This window comes from Odocoileus virginianus, chromosome 10 (assembly GCF_023699985.2).
Source record: "Odocoileus virginianus isolate 20LAN1187 ecotype Illinois chromosome 10, Ovbor_1.2, whole genome shotgun sequence".
Taxonomy (NCBI): domain Eukaryota; kingdom Metazoa; phylum Chordata; class Mammalia; order Artiodactyla; family Cervidae; genus Odocoileus; species Odocoileus virginianus.
Genome location: NC_069683.1, coordinates 2,040,122 through 2,060,870, shown reverse-complemented (window position 1 = coordinate 2,060,870; position 20,749 = coordinate 2,040,122). Strand labels below are relative to the sequence as shown.

The following is a 20,749-nucleotide window of genomic DNA, read 5'->3' as shown; positions in this document are numbered from 1 at the left end:
AGAGAAAGACAGAGAGAGGCAGGTCCTTGGCAACTTGATCTTAAAATCTTAAGGATTTCTGAAGGACCAAGAATAGCTCATACATTCTTGAAGAAAAACCTGATGAGCTGGCTTGCTCTACTTTATATTAGGCGTTACTGTGAATCCACAGTGATTAAGAGAATGTGATTTTGATGCCGAGATAGACGAAAAGTTTATTCTTTAGTTACCTCAAGGCACTGGCTATACTTCTCATTGAGTATTCCCTTCCAGACTGACGGGATTTGGGTGTAAAACTGCTGCGATTTGAGAGTGAAGCACAGAGGAAAGGAGTGACAGAAGCACAGATAAAGACCCATGGATAATCACTAAAGAGACAATTGAGGTAAAGCCTCATCAAGACTAGTTTAGAAAGTCAGTCCAAATAAGCTTCGCGTGCATGCCTGCTAAGTCGCTTCAGTCGTGTCCCGCTCTGACCCCATGGACTGTAGCCCACCAGGCTCCTCTGTCATGGGATTCTCCAGGCAAGAAGACTGGAGTGGGCTGCCAGGCCCTCCTCCAGGGGATCTTCTTGACCCAGGGATTGAACTCGTGTCTCTTATGTCTCCTGCACTGGCAGGCAGGTTCTTTACCACTAGTGCCGCCTGGGAAGCTTCACAAGGTACAGTAATTTAGATAAGGGTCAATGATACACACACCAGAAGACCTGGGACAAGGAAAATAATAAGAAGCAGAATTTAGAGCCAGGAGGCACTGATATACAGTCAGAGAGCCTGTTAGTTATGTGTTTATGGCCCCATCTCTAGACAGAGGAAGTGCTTTTCAGACATTTATGATTGTAGGTGTCTAGTTTATCCAAAGAAAAAGAATCATAGGGCACCTATGATGATTGATAAAATATAGGCTTTATGAGGACCTAATATAAAAAAATACCTCCAGGCAGACATGGGTATGCTTTCTTCTATGATTCTATTGTACTATGTACTTTTGATGGCTAATGATGCTATGAAAAGACTATTGTTAATTAGACACATGAGTTTGCCAAGTGATTTTTGTTAAGCAAGCAAACCTCATCCTTTATTATATGTCTGGATGATGGGGGACTGGAGCTACTCAATAATTTGGAATCAATCCTTCAATGACCTTTCTCCACTGGCCTTATAATTCATCCTTTCTTTCTTGACTTACCTGTTTTGAGTTATAAGTTAATGAGAAATATGATTCATGACATCAAATGTCACATTGAAATGTAATTGAAAACCTTATCTTCTCCTTCCTTCCCTGCTTCCCTCCCCCTACCTTTTTACATTCTTCTCAACACCCAGAAAAATGTTGCAGATGAAATTGATGTATGATATCTTGAGAGGATAGGAGGAGAATGCCTTACACTTTACAAAATATAAAGTCCTTCTCACTATTTCTATGTCACATTATATTAAAATAACTATTCTAATTTTAGGAAATCATCAAGGCTTTGAAGAGAAAAAAGGAAACATTAAAGATAAAACTATCAATACAGGGATATATAAAAGATAGAAGAGCATTCTTGCAGGAATGGAAGATTTAAGCTAAATAAATACATTAGTTTGCAACATGTGATATCACTGTCTTGTAGATCACAAGTGGTCAAATGGTAGTAATTTCACATGGTTCAAGCTAATGCATAAACATCAGATTCTTTATGAAAATGCTTTCCAACAGTTATTTTTTTCTGAATTAAAAATAATAGGTTTGTAATATAGAAATTGTAGAAAAAGATAAGATGGAGAGTGAATATAATGAAGATATCCATTATCCCTCAAACTGGAGATGACCATAGTTAACACTTTGGTACATTTGTGCCCACTTTTTCCTAAAATGTGTCCACGGCGTGTTTTTCAAATATTGGATCATGTTGTAGAAGCAGTTTCACAGCTTCCGCCAATTGTAAGTGTTAAGATCGCCTCTGAAGTTGGAATCTGGGTTCAAATCCCAACTCTGCCACTCATGAGTTGTCTGACATCTACCAGTTATTTAATCTCTTTGATTCAGTTTTATCCTTGGAAAATGAGGAAAGACATTTAAATTCTACCCAAATTAAGATGGTTCTTGAGGACACAAGTCCAGCACCTCCTCCATCTGCCGACTTTTACGGATAGACAGGTAGATTGAGATGGAGAGGGGTAGGGAGAGGCAGAAGGGAAGGGAGAGAGCGAGCGTCCCCTAGCACAGATTCTGGTAGACAGAAAGCACTTAATGTTAGCCGTTACTAACAACTAGCACTTGAAAACATATTTCAAGGCTACATAATATTATCTCATAAGTAATTGTTTAACCAGTCCTTTATTATGGGGAAGCTGAATTGTTAATGTATCTTCACTGTTATTTCTAATATGCTAACAACCAACTTCTGTTCTGATTATTATCTTTTGGCCCCAATTCTCAAGGTCCTTCTGTGCGCCAGTCTGTCCCCAAAGTTTAACTTCTGTGGACTGAATCACTCAGTCTCTCTGCCTTCCTGCTTCCAGATGGATCAGCCAATGGGAGAAAAGGCAAGAGGTGGGAGGGCCCAGGCAGCCAGAGGGTTAAGTATTTATCTCCCTGCTCTTTCCCGGCATGGCCTTTACTCTATAATAGGCTTTTCCCCTGAGACCACAGTTCCACAAATCTTGTTCTTATTGGGCTCAGATAACACTGTATCATCCTTTTGACTTTTAGATGTAGGGGTGATAATGGCTTCCTGCTCTTGCTAGTATGTAAGTGCCTTGACTACAATTATTGGTTCCCTTACTCATATGTCTCCATATAATCAGAACATTTTTTTTTCAGTTAAAATCTATTGAATGGGCCATCTGCTTCCAACTGATACCTGGATATTGCCTTGTAAGTACCATTCTGTGTTATTTTATGACGATTTGCTTATATATTTCATTCATAGAAATTGCTGAGTCAGGACTTCCCTGGTGGTCCAGTGGCTGGGACTCCTTGCTCCCAATTCAGGGACCCCAGTTCCATCCCTGATCAGAGAACTAGATCACACATGCACAGTTAAAAAAAGGAAAGATTCTGCATGCTGCAAATAAAGATCCTGCATACCCCAATGAAGATCTAAGATCCTGTGTGCTGCAGCTAAGACCCAGCACAGCCATATAAGCTTAAAAAAAAAAAAAAGAAATTACTGAGTCAAATGGCAGAAACATTTTGAAGGTCTCCGGTACACATAGCTAAATAGTGTCCAAACATTGTGCCTTCTTAAAAGATAGTTTTAACATCAACTGAGAGAAATCCCTGTTGCATGGGAATTTGCACGAGCTGGAACCTAATCCTTGCCTGAGAGGTAAGACCCTCTCCTAGTTTTTCAGTTCAGCCGTGCAGTGGTGTCCGACTCTTCGCAACCCCATGGACCGCAGCATGCCAGGCCTCCCTGCCCATCACCAACTCCCAGAGTCTCCTCAAACTCATGTCCATCCAGTCCATGATGCCATCCAACCGTCCCATCCTCTGTCGTCCCCTTCTCCTGCCCTCAATCTTTCTCAGCATCAGGGTCTTTTCCACTGAGTCAGCTCTTCGCATCAGGTGGCCAAAGCATTGGAGCTTCAGCTTCAGCATCAGTCCTTCCAGTGAATATTCAGGGTTGATCTCCTTTAGCATGGACTAGCTTTTCTGGGGGAGGCAATTCCTGGTAAGGACTCTGGCTATGGCCCCTTTCATCTCACTGTTCCTCAGGGTGTAGACAAGCGGGTTCAGCAATGGGGTCCCCAGCGTGTACACCAGGGAGACGAACTGATCCTGCTCGGGGCGGTAGCTGGAGGTGGGCCGCAGGTACATGAAGGCGCAGCATCCGTACTGCAGCAGGACCACCGCCAGGTGGGAGGAGCAGGTGGAGAAGGCCCGGCGGCGGCCCGCGGCCGAGGGGGCCCGGAGCACCGCGGCCGCGATGGAGGCGTAGGAGGCGGCAATCAGGAGGAAAGGCCCCGCGATGGCCAGTGTGGCCGCCACCAGCACTGATTGTTCATGCCTGTGGCTCTGGGCGCAAACGAGACGCATCACAGGGGGCACATCGCAGTAAAAGTGCTGAATGCCCCGAGCTGGGCAGAAGGGCAGAGAGAAGACAGAGGCCACCAGCTGGAAGGACAGGCAGAGGCCGAGGACCATGGAGGCTGCCACCAAGCGGGCGCAGAGCGTCCCAGGCATGATGAGAGGGTACCGCAGGGGGTGGCAGATGGCAGCGTGGCGGTCGTAGGCCATGGAGGCCAAGAGGAGGCAGTCGGCACCGCCCAGTCCGATGAAGAAGGCCATCTGAGTGGCGCAGCCCAGCAGGGTGATGGTCTTCTCTGCCCGCAGGGTGTTGACCAGGAGGTGGGGCACCACCGCAGCCGTGTAGCCGATCTCCACTCCCGAGAGGCTGCCCAGGAAATAGTACATGGGTGTGTGGAGGCGGGCTTCAGCCTGGATGGCCACCATAATGAGGACGTTCCCGGTGATGACCCATGTATAAACCAGGCTGACCCCAAGGAAGGCCAAGGCGCGCGGCTCTGACCTGGAGGGATAGGCCAGGAACACGAATTCCATCCACACTGAGTGGTTTCCCCAGGACATTGAGTTAACAGATTTTCTCTGTTGAGAATTATTAATCCAAAGAAAGAATCAGACTAACAATACATCAGTTCATACTCCCATGATGTATGATGTAATCTACATCATGATGATGCAATCTAAAATTAGATTACATGAACCATGATGTAATCTAACTAAGACTGAGTTAGAAACTAGAAGAATTAAGACTTACTCTCTTTTTCCTCCCCCTTTTAACAAGCTTCTTCACATAAATATCTACAATTATGCTCCTAACTGCCAAAAGTTGGGCTAAATTGTGTAAGAACTTTTTGAGGAAAAGAGTCAGAGGAAGTTTGTGGAATTTCAAACTGTTTTCAGTAGAAGTGGAACGAAGATTATTTCAGTTAACTCCCAAGAAACTGTCAACAACTTTTAAAGTTCAAAGATTATGAAGGGGAGGGAGGAAGCTATTCATCATTTAATTCATTTATATTTATACTCAGTACTTCCTAAGACATTCAGTTGGAGATATATGGGTACAATATTCAAAAGTTCATGATATGGAGTGAAATATATGTAAAAAGATTGTAATAGAAAGTAGATAAAGTCATAAGAAATGTATAAATTAGATAATTAAGTTTTATAGATAGAATGCATTTTCAATTTTGGGGGTCAGTTAAGACTTCATGGGAGAGAAAGCATGTAAGGATGATTAAGGAAAGGAAATTTCTGGAAAACACAATTTAGAATTGTAGAAATGGGAGGGTCATGAGAAACTGATTCATCCTGGATGGAGTGTAAGATGCTACAAAGGAGAATGGAAAGAGGAGATTGGCTCAAGTTTTTACAAGGTTAAATACTTGGTGTGGTGTGGTAGGAGGGTATGTACAAGGGTTTGGCAAGGGTAGCAGTGATGGAATGACATCATCAGAGCTCTGCCTAAGAAAGAGCAGAGCTGTGTGCACAGAGAACAGCCAGCTGAAACGTCAACCGACGGATTCAGATAAAATATCTACACACTATATGTCTGATAAAGGCTTAATACTCAGAATATACAAACAATTTGCCTAACTCAGTAACAAACAATGCGATTAAAAGTGGGCAAAAGGCTTGAATATACATTTCTTCAATGAAGACACACGCATGGTCAATAGGCATTTTAAAAAGATGCTTAACATCACTAATCATCAGGTTTACAAAATCAACATGAAATGTTACCTCACACCAATTAGGATGGCCACTATAAAAAAGCAGAAAATAACAAGTTTTGGCAAGTATGTGGAGGAATTAGAAATCTTTTGCACCTTTGGTGGGAATGTAAATGGTGTAGCCACTATGGAAAACAGTATGGAAGTTCCACATAGAACTTCCATATGATCCAGCAATTCCACTTCTTGGTATATTTCTAAAACAAATGATTATTGGTTCTTGAAGAAATATTTGCACACCTGTGTTCATTGCAGCACTGTTCATGATAGCTAGGAGGTGGAGGCAATCTAATTGTTTACCAACAAATGAATGGATAAAACTAATGAGACATAAACATACAAAGAAATATTTTTCAGTCTCACAAAAGTGAAATCTTGTCATGTTGCAACATGGTTAAACCTTGAGGACGTTATGCTAAGCGACATTAGCCAGTCACAAAAAGAAAATTACAGCATGATTTCACTTAAATATAGTATCCAAAGTAGTCAAACCCTTAGAAACTATAAATAGAATGTGTTTACCAGGGGTAGGGGTGATGGGAAAAAGCAAGTTGTTCAATGGATAGAACTTTAATCCTGTAACATGAAAATTTTGTGGAGATCTTTTACACAACAGTGTGTATGTGGTTAATTGTAATGTGCTGTACACTTGAGGATGATAAATTTTATGTTATGTGTTTTTGACAACCCAAAAATGTAAAGATCCAACATTGGACATCTAGTAGAATTTCCGTTCATTACCTCCTGGTTCTCTTGCTCCACTGTTGGGTCAATAACTCTAAAAGTCCTTTCTCATAATGAGCAGACAGACTCTTCTATGCAAGCTCTACATATTCATTCATTCTGTTCTACGCGATGGGGCCATTTCTACATGAAATACTTCAGATGCTAAATAGCCATTATCATGCAGCCCTACATTTTAATTCTGATTTGTTTAGCTATTCATCATGTGACATAGGTTTGATATTTTTCACAATTTTCGCTCTGGAAATCCTCTTATTTCATATATCATCCTTAAAAGTGTGCTGCACGGGACAGGTCACAGAAATGACCATCATTGAAAAGATACGGTAAAACAGATGACTGAAGAGAACCTACTGGATGGCACAGGAGCTCTGCCCAGTGCTCTGTGGGGACCTAAGTGAGAAGGAAATCCGAAAGAGAGAGGATGTACCTAAAATATAGCGAATTCGTTCTGCTGCACAGCAGAGACTAACATATCATAAAGCAAAGTACTCCAGTAAAATCGATTTAAAAATATGATAATAGGCAGTCTGTATCTTCAGTCTGATAAAAATCAGGTTAATCTATAGCTTTGTGTTTGATGGTTTTGGTGGTCTGCTCACACTTTGACTGATACTAACTTTTTAGAGCTAAAGTTCCTAATTATTTTTCGCATCTTCAGAGAATCAGAACATCCCCTGCCATTCCTCTAACACTGGCCCGTTAGTACAGTCTGCCAGTATTGAGACTTTAAAAAGTCATGAATTTGCCACCTCACATCTTAGCTACCTTTTTGAAGTTACTCACATTTAATTTTTATGTATTAAGTGCCAAGCACCATATACAAGGGTGATCAAAATGGGATGATTGGTTCTTAGCTGGATAGTCTGTCCTAATGAGAGGCAGACACTGTTGATTAAACAATCTGGCTTTTATATATATGTGTGTGTGTGTGTGTGTGTGTGTGTGTGTATATATATATATATATATATATATATATATATATATATATGTATATAATTAACTGTTGTGTAGAAAAAAATAGGGACTTCCTTGGTGGTGCAGTAGCTAAGACTCATGCTCCCAATGCAGGGGGCTTGGGATTCAATTCAGGGAACTAGGTCCCACATGCCCCTACTGAGGGTTCACATGCTACGGCTAAAGATCCTGCATGCATGCCATGACAAAGATTGAGGATCCTGAGTGCCACAACGGAGAGCTGACTCAGCCAAATAAATACTTAAAAAAAATAGTGTGTTGTAAGACTGTACAACATGGGGCTCTGACATAAATTTTGATTAAGCAATTCTGAAAAGTCTTCCTAGAGGGAATCATATTTAAGCTTAGATCTGAAAAGTAGAAATTAACCAGGAGCAGAAGGATAGGCTGAGTCATGGGGTCCATATTGTGGACAGATTAAATAAGGGACATCATTGCTTCCCAGAGGCATAAAAACTATTATATCAACACATCATCAACTTGTTCATCAAGTTGCTATCAAATATGTTGCATGCAACCATCTCCAGAAATCTGCCCAGAGTGACACCTGTTTATGGTTCCACCCGCATATCCGCATGTCCAAGTCACAGCCCACGTCTTACCCTCCTTCCTTCTTACTTTTCCAGCCAGCCCAGCCCCAGTTGATAGGATGTTAGGAGAAAAATTATCCTGTCATTCACTATCTCCCAGAGTTTGCTCAAATTCATGTCCATTGAGTTGGTGATGCCATCCAACCACCTCATCCTCTGACGCCCCTTCTCCTCCTACCTTCAATCTTTTCCATCATCAGGGTCTTTTCCAATGAGTTGGCTCCTCACATCAGGAGGCCAAAGGATTGGAGCTTCAGCTTCAGCATCAGTCCTTTCAATGAATATTCAGGGTTGATTTCCTTTAGGATTCACTGGTTTGATCTCCTTGCAGTCTAATTAGTATTATTTTAAAAGAGAGTTAGAGAATGTGGCAATAAACAGATCTGTGCTAAAATCTGTTTCCTATTAATAATATTATCCTCTGGGGAGATCACCTTGCATTACTTTTGGTTTTCTTATTTCAAAGATGCAAATAATAAATCTAACCATATCCAGAATTTGATGGGATTAAATGAGATAAAGCTTTTAGAGCACTTGGCTTGATGTGTGTGTGTGTGTCTGTGTGTGTCTTTGCTTTTTGTCTCTGACTCTTTGCAGCCCCATGGACTGTAGCCCTCCAGGCTCTTCCCTCCACAGGATTCTCCAGGCAAGAATACTGGAGTGGGTTGCCATTTCCTTCTCCAGGGGATCTTCCCCACCCAGGGACTGAAGTGGAGTCTCTTGAATCTCCTGCATTGGCAGGGATTCTTTTACCACTGAGCAATCTGGGAAGTATGAAACCTATTAATCCACATAAAATGCTAATTCTTCCCTTATTTCTTTGAATCTATAGAAGAGATAATATTAATAGATAATATCTTCATTTTCTGTCAAGATTAAATGACGTACCATATGAGGAGAGGGTTTTTTATAATCTTAAGTTATGCCACAATTTATATTATTTACTCTCTCACTATTTCTCTGACTGAGATTAGCTATTGCCGTTGTCCTCAGATAAACTGGGCTTCCAAGTGGGTTCAGAGAAAATACCGCAAGTCATGGCCCATACTACTCCTGAAATACTGGCGTCTTGACTTGTAAAGCCATTACTCACTTTTCTAACTCAATGTCAGCTGGCACCTGGAACTTTGTAAATCAAGAAGGAGGTTGCCAAAGGCTTCGAACCTCTTGGCTGTACCATCAAAAGAGAAAGGAGTACACTGAATCAGTCTTCTTAGTTGTATTCACGAAAGACAGGACCTGGCAGGTGATATCTGGCTGCTCTGGTGGGTAAAGAAGGGAGAAGCGTGAGCCTGGACAGATTGCCCAGTGAGACCGAGGCTTCAGTAATCTCCCCAAACAAAAGCAGTGGAAGCAGAAAATTGCTTTGCTATTTAGGATCTTGTCTCATAAATTCTATCTCCCAGAAGGTATTTGGGTGTTTGCTCATCTATCTTCTCCCTTGTGACTGATAATCAGTCCAAACTAAATCTGTTCTTCCCTGTATGATCCGCTGTCAATGGAAGGTCTGGCACGTGCTTGTCAAAGTAAAGGCCAGTATTAAAACTTTTATCAATATTCTCAGTCAAAATAATCTCCCCAAAAATATAAAGTTGGAGTTAATTCCCACCAGATTTGTCATAGCCAGGTTCAGCCCAGGCCTTACATTATTGTTGCTCAGGAGAAGTGATACTGTGTTCCATGTTTTTTATGAAAAAGGGGGCACTGGTAATCTTGGCCATGCATAAGGGAACAAAGTGAGGGTGAACGCTAAGCACATAGTTAACTCTCCTCTGTTACTTTAAAAAAAAAAAATCAACTTTTATTATAGTTTTCCAGAATGTGAAGAAAATAGAGATATTCACTCAATGTATCATATAGATTTTATAGGTTTGATCATGTTCTTTTCAGCTACTACTTTGCCATATTAAAATTGCTAATGAAAACTTTTTTACCTGTCTGCTGATTATTGGGCAATAAAACACATCAGCCCTTCGGGATCACCGAGGAAGTGGATGGACAATAAGTTATCTATTTTTGAGAGAATATCATATGACTTTCAATAACTCATTAGACCAAGGATTTACCCTTTTTCTAAAAATTAAAACTAATTAGAGTACAAACTTGTTTGAAATTCAATATATTTCTAAGATGACTCAGTGGTAAAAGAATTCACCTGCCAATGCAGGAGGTGCAAGTTTGATCCCTGATATTTTACAAAGTAGACTGATATTTGGCAAAATATTTGGGTACTGTGGTTAGCCAAGTTAACACATAAAACTGACCATCACAACCCAGGAAATAAGAAAAGATCTGATATAAAAGATCGATCCCTGGGTTGAGACGATCCCCTGGAGGAGGACAAGGCAAGCCCTCCAGTATTCTTGCCTGAAAAATCCCATGAACAGAGGAGTCTGGATGGCTATGGTCCATAGGGTTGCAGAGTCAGACGTGACTGAGCATGCACATGTTTCTAAGACTCAGAGGATGGCTGCATGTTTTGAAGCAATACTTGTATGATAAGTATCTAACAGAATAAAATATTGTTAAAAGCATTTCATCACAGTTTTATGAGATAGAAACAACACAATTGGGATTTAACACATATATATGGAATTTAGAAAGATGGCAACGATAACCCTGTATGCGCTACAGCAAAAGAAACACAGATGTATTGAACAGTCTTTTGGACTCTGTGGGAGAGGGCGAGGGTGGGATGATTTGCGAGAATGGCATTGAAACATGTATATTATTACGTGTGAAATGAATCACCAGTCCAGGTTGGATGTATGAGGCAGGTGCTCAGGGCTGGCTCACTGGGATGACCCTGACAGATGGGATGGGGAGGGAGGTGGAAGGAAGATCAGGATGGGGACACATGTGTACCCATGGTGGATTCATCTCAATGTATGGCCAAACCACTACAATACTGTAAAGTAACTAGTCTCCAAGTAAAATAAATTAATTTGTATTAAAGTTATATCAGATCTTTTCTTATTTCCTGGGGTGTGATGGTCAGTTTTATGTGTTAATTTTGCTGGCCATAGTACCCAAACATTTTGTCAAATATCAGTCTACATGTTACTGTGGAAGTATTTCTAACAAATGAGATTTACAATAACAAAAAATTAGACTTTGAATAAAGCAAATTACCCTCAGTGATGGGGGTGGGCCTTATCTAATCAGTTGAAAACTTTAAGGAAAAAAAGAAAAATTGACGTTTCCTGAAGAAGAAATTCTGCCTCCAGCTTGCCTTTGCACTCAAGTTGCAAAATCAGTTCTTCTCTGAGTCTCCAGCCTGCTGGTCTACCCTGCACATTTTGAAATTGCCAGATTCTTCAACTAAAAAAGGAAAATCTTTAGTATCAAGTGTTTTTTCTTTTTTTCTCTCTAAATAAATCCTGTTGGTTCTGTTTCCTGAAGAACCCTGACTGATACAGCTTTTGACAGTAATACATGAGTGCGTGCCAAGTCACTTCAGTCGTGTTTGACTCCATATGACTCTATGGACTATAGCCCACCAGGCTCCTCTGTCCATGGGATACTCCAGGCAAGAGTACCAGAGGTGGTTGCCATTTTCTGCTCCAAGGGACCTTCCCAACTCAGGGACAGAATCCTTATCTCTTGTGTCTCCTGCATCGGCAGGTGAGTGAGTTCTTTACCACTAGCACCACCTGGGAAGCCCTTTGATAGCAATAACTGTTTCTAAAGGAAAGAAATTTTAAGAGTGAGTTTTCTGAACTGGTTTTGGGTTTTGTGGGAGTGGCTCTCTCTTATGATTGGATTTAAAGTTACTAATGCCTCTCTTCCCAGTAGTGGCACACCGAGAGGTCACGGTAGATAATGGGAGTAGAGATATGCAGAAGGTGACATTGGGTACAACGATCAAACGCTTACAGCAGGAGAGATTTGGGCTAAGCATGCATATGATACCTTCACATGCTTTTGTCAAAGTGAGAAATGTAATGAGATTGGTGGGTTGCTTCTAATTGCGCAAGAGTAAGTAAGAAAGAAAAGGATGAGCTGGAGGATTCACATTCTCAGCTCAATTACTGAGTAAATGATCTGGAAACTTCTATGTCTGCCCTGAAAGAGACTAGTACATAGGAAGCCCTCCATACTCATTGGTCTCACATCTATAGATACAACAAGCCACTTATCAAAATTATTGCAAAAAATATTGCAGAAAGTTTCAAAAGACAAACCCTGAATTTGTTACATGATGGCAACAATTTGCATAGCATTTATATGTACTGAGCATTATAAGTAGCCTAGAAATGAAATAATATATAAAATATATATTAAAAAGCAGAGACATTACTTTGACAACAAAGGTCCATCTAGTCAAGGCTATGGTTTTTCCAGGAGTCACATATGGATGTGAGAGTTGAACCATAAAGAAAGCTGAGCGCCGAAAAATTGATGCCTTTGAACTGTGGTGTTGGAGAAGACTCTTGAGAGTCCCTTGGACTGCAAGGAGATCCAACCAGCCCATCCTAAAGGAAATCAGTCTTGGGTGTTCTTTGGAAGGACTGATGTTGAAGCTGAAACTCCAGTACTTTGGCCACGTAATGCAAAGAGCTGACTCATTTGAAAAGACCCTGATGCTGGGAGAGATTGAGGGCAGGAGGAGAAGGGGACAACAGAGGATGAGATGGTTGGATGGCATCACCGACTTGATGGACATGAGTTTGAGTAAACTCCAGGAGTTTGTGATGGACAGGGAGGCCTGGTGTGCTGCAGTCCATGGAGTCGCAAAGAGTCGGACATGACTGAGTGACTGAACTGAACTGAACTGATATAATACATATATTATTATATTATATATTAAGTAATATGTATATACGCTGCTGCTGCTGCTAAGTCACTTCAGTCGTGTCTGACTCTGTGCGACCCCATAGACGGCAGCCCACCAGGCTCTCCCATCCCTGGGATTCTCCAGGCAAGAACACTGGAGTGGGTTGCCATTTTTTCCTCCAATTCATGAAAGTGAAAAGTGAAAGTGAAGTCGCTCAGTTGTGTCCGCCTCTTCTCGACCCCGTGGACTGCAGTCTACCAGGCTCCTCCGTCCATGGGATTCTCCAGGTAAGAGGACTGGAGTGGGGTGCCATCCCCTTCTCCGCTATATATATACACATACATATATATATATATGTGTATATATATATATATATATAAAGATTATGGGAGAATGTGCACATGTTATATGCAAATACTATGCCATTAGAGAAGACCCTGATGCTGGGAAAGATTGAGGGCAGGAGAAGGGGACGACAGAGGATGAGATGGTTGAATGGCATCACCGACTGGATGGACATGAGGTTGAGTAAGCTTCGGGAGTTGGTGATAGACAGGGAGGCCTGGCGTGCTGTGATCCACGGGGTCTCGCAGAGTTGGACATGACTGAGTGACTGAACGGAACCATTTTATATAAGGGACATTTTATATGGGGGACTTGAGCACCCACAAATTTTTCTATCTGTAGGGAGTCTTGGACCCAATCCCCTGCAGATACTAAGGGATGACTTAACCATCCTATAGATGCAGAGCTGAAAAACCACCCAGAATTTCATCCTTTGAGTGGCTGATTTACAATGCAAATTCAATTCCTAACTTCACAGGGCTTCTACTGTTAACTAAGGGCATTAATTGTAAAAGAATGGGATCCAGAAAATTGCAAGGGGCACCAATGAGATAATCTGAAAACTGGGGATATAGAATTCCTGATTCAGAAGAGTCTTTGCTAGAAGTAGCAGCTGGTTCACTCCCATCTGAGAAGATCATCCTTGTTGTTGTTCAGCTGCTAAATCATGTCCAACCTTTGTGACCCCATAAACTGTAACCCGCCCAGTTCCTCTGTCCTCCACTCTCTCTAGGAGTTTGCTCAGATTCATGTCTGTTGAGTCGGTAATGCTGTCTAACCATTGTATCCTCTGGTGCCCTCTTCTACTTTTGCCCTCAGTATTTCCCAGCATCAGTCTTTTCCAATAAGTCAGCTCTTTGCATCAGGTGGCCAAAGTACTGGAGCTTCAGCTTCAGCATCAGTCCTTCCAATGAATATTTGGGGTTGATTTCCTTTAGGATGGACAGGTTTGATTTCCTTGATGTCCAAGGGACTCTCAAGTTTTCTCCAGTACTACCATTCAAAACCATCATAGGAGGCAGTGACCAAAAACCACCCCGAATAAAAAGAAATGCAAGAAGGCAAATTGGTTGCCTGAGGAGACTTTACAAATAGGTGAGGAATAGAAGGGGAAAAGGGAAAGATACAACCCAGCTGAATGTAGAGTTCCAGAGAATTGCAAGGAGAGATAAGAAGGCCTTTTTAAAATGCACAATGCCATTCTCCCATATATTGAAACATGTGTATTATCATATATGAAACAAATCACCAGTCCAGGTCTGATGCATGAGACAGGGTGCTCGGGGCTGGTGCACTGGGATGACCCAGAGGGATGGGATGGGGAGGGAACTGGGAGGGGGTTCAGAATGGGAGACACATGTACACCCATGGCTGATTCATGTCAATGTATGGCAAAACCAATACAATATTGTAAAGTAAATAAATAAATAAAACTGAAAAAAATGGATTGAAGGAAAAAAAATAAAATGCACAATACAAAAAAATAGAGGAAAACAATAGAATGGGAAAGACTAGAGAGCTCTTCAAGAAAAGTGGGGATATCAAGGGAACACTGCAAGAGATATCAATTCTACGTTGCCTATAATAGCCTTTCTTATGGTATTTGCCTTACAAAACCCTGGTATACTCCACGGGACCCACACCCATTACCCTTTTTACTTCTGGACCTAAAACTAAACTCCAGTCCCTGCAGGCCCGGAAAGGCGAAGTACAAAGTTTGACTGACGAGGAGCTGCACAAACTGCAAGAGAATCACTATTCCCCACCCCCACCACTTTACACAAACAAAGTCTGAGGAATGTGTGTGGAAATGCATAGCAAATGTGTGGATTGATGATGAAAGAAACACAAAGCTGAATCAGGCTGAATTTATGGAGATGAGCCCACTAAGAATTAAATCATGATACTGCTCTGCTTAATTTATTTGTTTTCTATCGTTTTTGGAATAAAGGCTAGTCTTACAAGCATGGCACATGTGTCTTTGAAATAACCCATTCAAGCCTAAATTTCCGAGCTTGTTTTGAACACCGTTTACTTCCATGTTCAGTATATTCCAGTCACGCATGCTCAGTTGCTCAGTTGTGTCTGACTCTTTCCAACCCCATGGACTGTATCCCAGGCTCCTCTGTCCATGGAATTCTTCAGTCAAGAATAGTGGAGTGTATTGCCACTTACTACTCCAGGGGATCTTCCTGACCCAGGGAAAGAACCTACATCTCTTGTGTCTCCTGCATTGGCAGCCAGGTTCTTTACCACCAAGCTACCTGGGGAGCCCTGGTGTGCTGCAGTCCATGAGGTCTCAAAGAGTTGGACACGACTTAGCGACTGGACAGCAAGGACACTAAGCATAGATTTTGAAATTAATTTGGCAGCTTGGGGGTGTTTAAAGGACTTTAATCATTTGCTTGTTTCACTAAAAGATGGACCATGAGGTGACTCACACCAGAGAAAGTAGAAATACCAGCGTGCCTTGGGATCACATTGAGAGAGCAACTCACAGACTTTAGGAGCTTAGAAAGATGGAGGGTTTGTCATTTAAGACCTGCTCACCCACCCCAGGGCTGACCTTACCTGGGCTTCCCTGTGGCTCAGCTGGTAAACTCCTGCCTGCAGTGTGGGAGGCCTGGGTTTGACCCCTGGGTCGGGAAGATCCCCTGGAGAAGGAAACGGCACCCCACTCCAGTACTCTTGCCTGGAGAATCCCATGGACAGAGGAGCCTGGTGGGCTACAGTCCCTGGGGTCCCGAAGAGTTGGACACAACTGAGCAACTTCACTTCCTTTCACTTTCACCCACCACAGAGGTCCAGAGGACGCACTTTTCACCACGACCGTGAGAAACAAATTCATAAGCGGAATTCCAGAGTCTCTGTGATTGCTCTTCTCAGAAAATACAGTGGGATCTTCTGCCACTGCCTTGAGAAACTTAAATGTAATGGGATAACTGGATTCTTGGTGGCAAGGTCGAAGTGTGGTATTTAATTGCCAAGGTAAGATGGTATGTTTACCCTAATGCACACAAGGCCAAATCAGCAATCGGGATGTTATGCCTTAGACTTCTGTGAGTGACCTTGGCTAGCTGATCATAGTGCTCCTGGAAGTGAAACAGACGGGAAGTCTATTAAGTGGAAGAGCTTTAGGTCAAGTGACCAAAAGTCTTAACTTGGATCATAAAACAGAGAATCAATTCTCAGACTTGAGCTAGTTCATAGACCCAGAACTCCTTGAATTAAGGGCAGGCTGGGTCCTTATAAAGAAGGTAATGAAAGTGAAAGTTGCTCAGCTGTGTCTTTGCAACCACATGGACTATTCAGTCCATGGAATTCTCCAGGCCCGAGTACTGGAGTGGATAGCCTTTCCCTTCTCCAGGGGATCTTCCCAACCCAAGGATCGAACCCAGGTTTCCCACATCACAGGCGGATTCTTTACCAGCTAAGCCACAGGGAAACCCAAGAATACTGGAGTAGGTAGCCTATCCCTTCTCCAGCGGATCTTCCCAACCCAGCAATCCAACCAGGGTCTCCTACATTGCAGGAGGTTTCTTTGCCAACTGAGCTATCAGGGAAGCCCCTGATACTGCCAACCTACCCCCTCCAATACTGCCAAATATTGTGGTACTTTCTGAGGACAAAGGGAATGTGGAATGGGTGTTGGAAGAAGTGTTTTATAAATATCAACTTTTGAGTACATGACCAGTTATAGAAATGAGGGCTATAATTATTATGCATATTTCTTCTTTATTTTTTAATCCATATGTTGGTGTGTGTGTCCTTCCATCTCTTAAACCTTTGCATATAACAAAATGTATTGACTTTGCACCATGGTGTTTATTATTAACTTTACATAATAGAATTTAATACACAGAATATCAAGGAGAAGGATGACAAAGACTTTGCATTCCCCTCATGTGGAAACAGTTTGTGTGTTTTCAGTTATATGCAGTGCAATTGAATCCGATTAGGCAGAAGTATGCTTTTTACTATCTTTACTTGGAGATCAAGTACGGTTTAAGGAGATGAGTAGGGGTGCTGAGTTGACAAGGGATGCATTGTGATGGTCACTTTACATGTTAACTTGGCTAGGCCATGGCACTCAGTAGTTTGGTCAAACGCCAGTGGAGCTGCTACACTAAAGATTTGTGTGTGTGTGTGTTTGTTTTAAAATATAATTCACATTTAAATCAGTAGGCCATCAAAGAGGCTGACCCCAGCCATCTGTGGAAGAAGGGAAACATCGCCTGGAGCGGGGCTGTCTGTGGCGGGGTCAATGACACAACCACCCTGGGAAAAAGTCTGACAGCTTCTTCTGGAATGAAACATACACCTACTCTATGACCAGCAGTTCCACACAGAGATATTTTCCCAATATAAACAAAAATATGTTCACAAAAAAGACTCAAGATGTTTACAATGGCTTTACTCATATAGCCAATAACTAGAAAGGGCCTTAGTGTCTGCCAAGAGAAAAACAGATGAACACGTGATGGTGAACCATGAAAGCAGCAACGCAAAAGGACAAGCGACCATGGGAGACCATGCGGAGAGCTCACAGATACTATGCAGACTGAAGGAAGTTTTGCACAAAAGGTTAACATTATGTAATTTCACGGGCATGATGCCAAAATATATAAAATAATCTACCATGCAAAAATTTAGAACAGGGGTTACCACTGGGGCTTGGAGGAGGGATTCCCTAGAAAGGGGAGTAAGGAAACTACCTGTATTCTGTGTCTTGGTAACTTAAACTTGTATGTGTTTGTCAAAATGCAGCAAATGTGCTCTTAAGATGGTGCATTTCATTGCTAATTTTACATCAAAAGAAAAATGTCAGCAAATATTAAACTCTAATATTAATGACATGCCTTGGAAGGATTTGGGGGAAAATTTTCAAGACAAAATGTTAGAAAACATGAAAAAAAAATGAAGTACAATAAAACTAAATCAGTGGACTATATGTAAAGCAACTTACTCTTCTTAATGTGGGTGGGCCTCATCCAATTGACTAAAGATACTTAGAGAAAAGAAGGGGAATCTTGAGAAAGTAGCATTGACATATACATATTACCATGTGTAAAATTCATAGTTACTGGAAAGTTGCTTCGTAATACAGGGAACACAGCCTGGGGCTCTGTGATGATCTAGGGGGGTGGGATGGTGGTGGTGGTGGGGGGGCGCTCAAGAGGGAGGGGGTGTGTGTGTATATATATATATATAATTAAGACTGATTTGTGTGTGGCAAAAACCAATACAACACTGTAAAATTAAAATCAAAAAATAAAAAAATTTAAAATTTAAAAATTAAAAAATAAAAAGAAAGGGATTCTGCTTTCAAAATGCTTTCAGATTTCTGTTGTTCAGTCGCTCAGTCATGTTGGATCCATTAGAGACCCCAGACTCCTCTGTCCATGGGATTTTTCAGGCAAGAATACCGGAGTAGGTTGCCATTTCCTCCTCTAGGGGATCTTCCCGACTCAGGGATTGAACCCATGTCTCCTGCTTATCCTGCAAGGGCAGGCAGATTCTTTACCACTGAGTCTTCTGGGAAACCCTCATTATTCTTGTATATAAATAGGAAAGAATTTTTCTCAGATTTGCAAATGCTGTGTTATATTGTTTACATATATGCTGGAAATAGTAACTCAGTAACTCAAAAAAATCTAGTTTGATAAATAATTAAAAATTAATTGTGGGGAATTAAAAATATATAAAAGTCAAAAGAAGACAGTAAAACACCCTTGTGTCTAAATAATTGTTTCAAATATTTTATAGAAAATTCATTATGAAAAACAATTTTAATAGCAATCTAGATCTAAAATTTCAAGTGATATAAAATATTAAAAAATGGGTAAAAGAAAGGAGAGACAGGCAAAATTAAATTAATTTTATCAAACTGTATAGAGTGATTCAGTAAAAATCATGTTACTATTTAGATGTGGATAATTGGAAGAAAGTTCTTTCTTTTCATATTCTTCAGTTCAGTCAGTCAGTTCAGTCGCTCAGTCGAGTCCGACTCTTTGCGACCCCATGAATCGCAGCACGCCAGGCCTCCCCGTCCAACACCAACTCCCGGAGTTTACTCAAACTCATGCCCATTGAGTTGGTGATGCCATCCAGTCATCTCATCCTCTGTCGTCCCCTTCTCCTCCTGCCCCCAATCCCTCCGAGCATCAGGGTCTTTTCTAGTGAGTCAACTCTTCGCATGCGGTGGCCAAAGTATTGGAGTTTCAGCTTCAGCATCAGTCCTTCCAATGAATATTCAGCACTGATTTCCTTCAGGAAGGACTGGTTGGATCTCCTTGCAGTCCAAGGGACTCTCAAGAGTCTTCTCCAACACCATAGTTCAAAAGCATCAATTCTTTGGCACTCAGCTTTCTTTATGGTTCAACTCTCACATCCATACATGACTACTGGAAAAACCATAGCCTTTTTTTTTCATATTCTTAATAGCACTTAATATTAATACAAGTAAAATGTATTTTTCAAATTGTATGAAAAATATTTTTCCAAAAATTAAAGAAAAATCAATCACTAAAGCTTTTACTTGGAGGGGGGTGATGGGAAAACTCTATACTTTAAAATATGTATATTCAAAGTAATGTACATAGTTAGTGTGGATCTGATAAAATCCCAAGAGAAGTAGGATGTGTTTGTGTGTGTGTTTCTGTGTGTGGGCAGGTACCTGTGCTTCATAATGTGATTTTAAAATGTATTTGGAAGAATAACCAAGTGAAAATAAACAGATGTCCAAAGAAAGAACAAGAGTGAGGCTTACATTAAATACTAAATTGTAGCATATTATTATCATATGTCAGAAACATATAATATTTAAATTATACTAATTCAAAAATAAGTGCAGGATAGGGAGATATTTCAATAAAACAGAAAATGCCCATGAACATATGAGTCTTCAAAACATGGGAAAGGCAAGGCCGCATAGCAGAGGGGTGAGGAGCCTGCTTCCTGCCGTTAGACTTTTTGGATTCAAAGTAATATTGGACACAGATAAAATCTCTACAGCTCGATTTCCTCATTTATGTTATGAATGGATGTGATCACAAGTGTACTTGCCCTATAGGGTTTCTGTGATGATAAAATAAAAATAAATGAAAGGCACTTAATATAGTGCCAGTCCCTATAAGCATTCAGTAAATGTTTACTCAATTATTTTTCAAATAACCACGATATGGAATAATGGAGTAATACTCATTATGCCATGAACTTTGTAAGTTACCATATACTGAAATTTATTTTGGATGGCCAAAAATTTGTATTCTTAGGAAGCAAAATCACAAAGGAATTAGAAGACCACGTGCATGCATGCTCAGTCATGCCTGACCTGCAGCCGTACAGACTCTAACCCCCAGGCGCCTCTGTCCTGGGGATTCTGCAGGCAAGAAGACTGGAGTGGGCTGCCATGCCCTCCTCCAGGGCATCTTCCCCACCCAGGGGTGGAACCCGCATCTCTTATGTCTCCTGCATTGGCAGGTGGGTTCTTTACCACTAGTGCCCTGGGACGCCCGGAAGATGACATAGTTAAAGGCAAAAGTAAGACCTCGATCCAACAAGATTGGTTAATAGAAGACAGAGTCTACTCA

The 20,749-nt window shown here is 41.3% G+C and overlaps 1 protein-coding gene across 1 annotated transcript; it reads right to left on the bottom strand.

Moving 5' to 3' along the window:
• Positions 1 to 3,612: 3,612 nt before the first annotated feature.
• OR10W1 (olfactory receptor family 10 subfamily W member 1) lies at positions 3,613 to 4,557 on the bottom strand. The gene has a single exon (XM_020872298.2). The coding sequence runs from the start codon at positions 4,555 to 4,557 to the stop codon at positions 3,613 to 3,615; it is 945 nt and encodes a 314-aa protein (XP_020727957.2).
• Between the last annotated feature and the right edge of the window lie 16,192 nt (positions 4,558 to 20,749).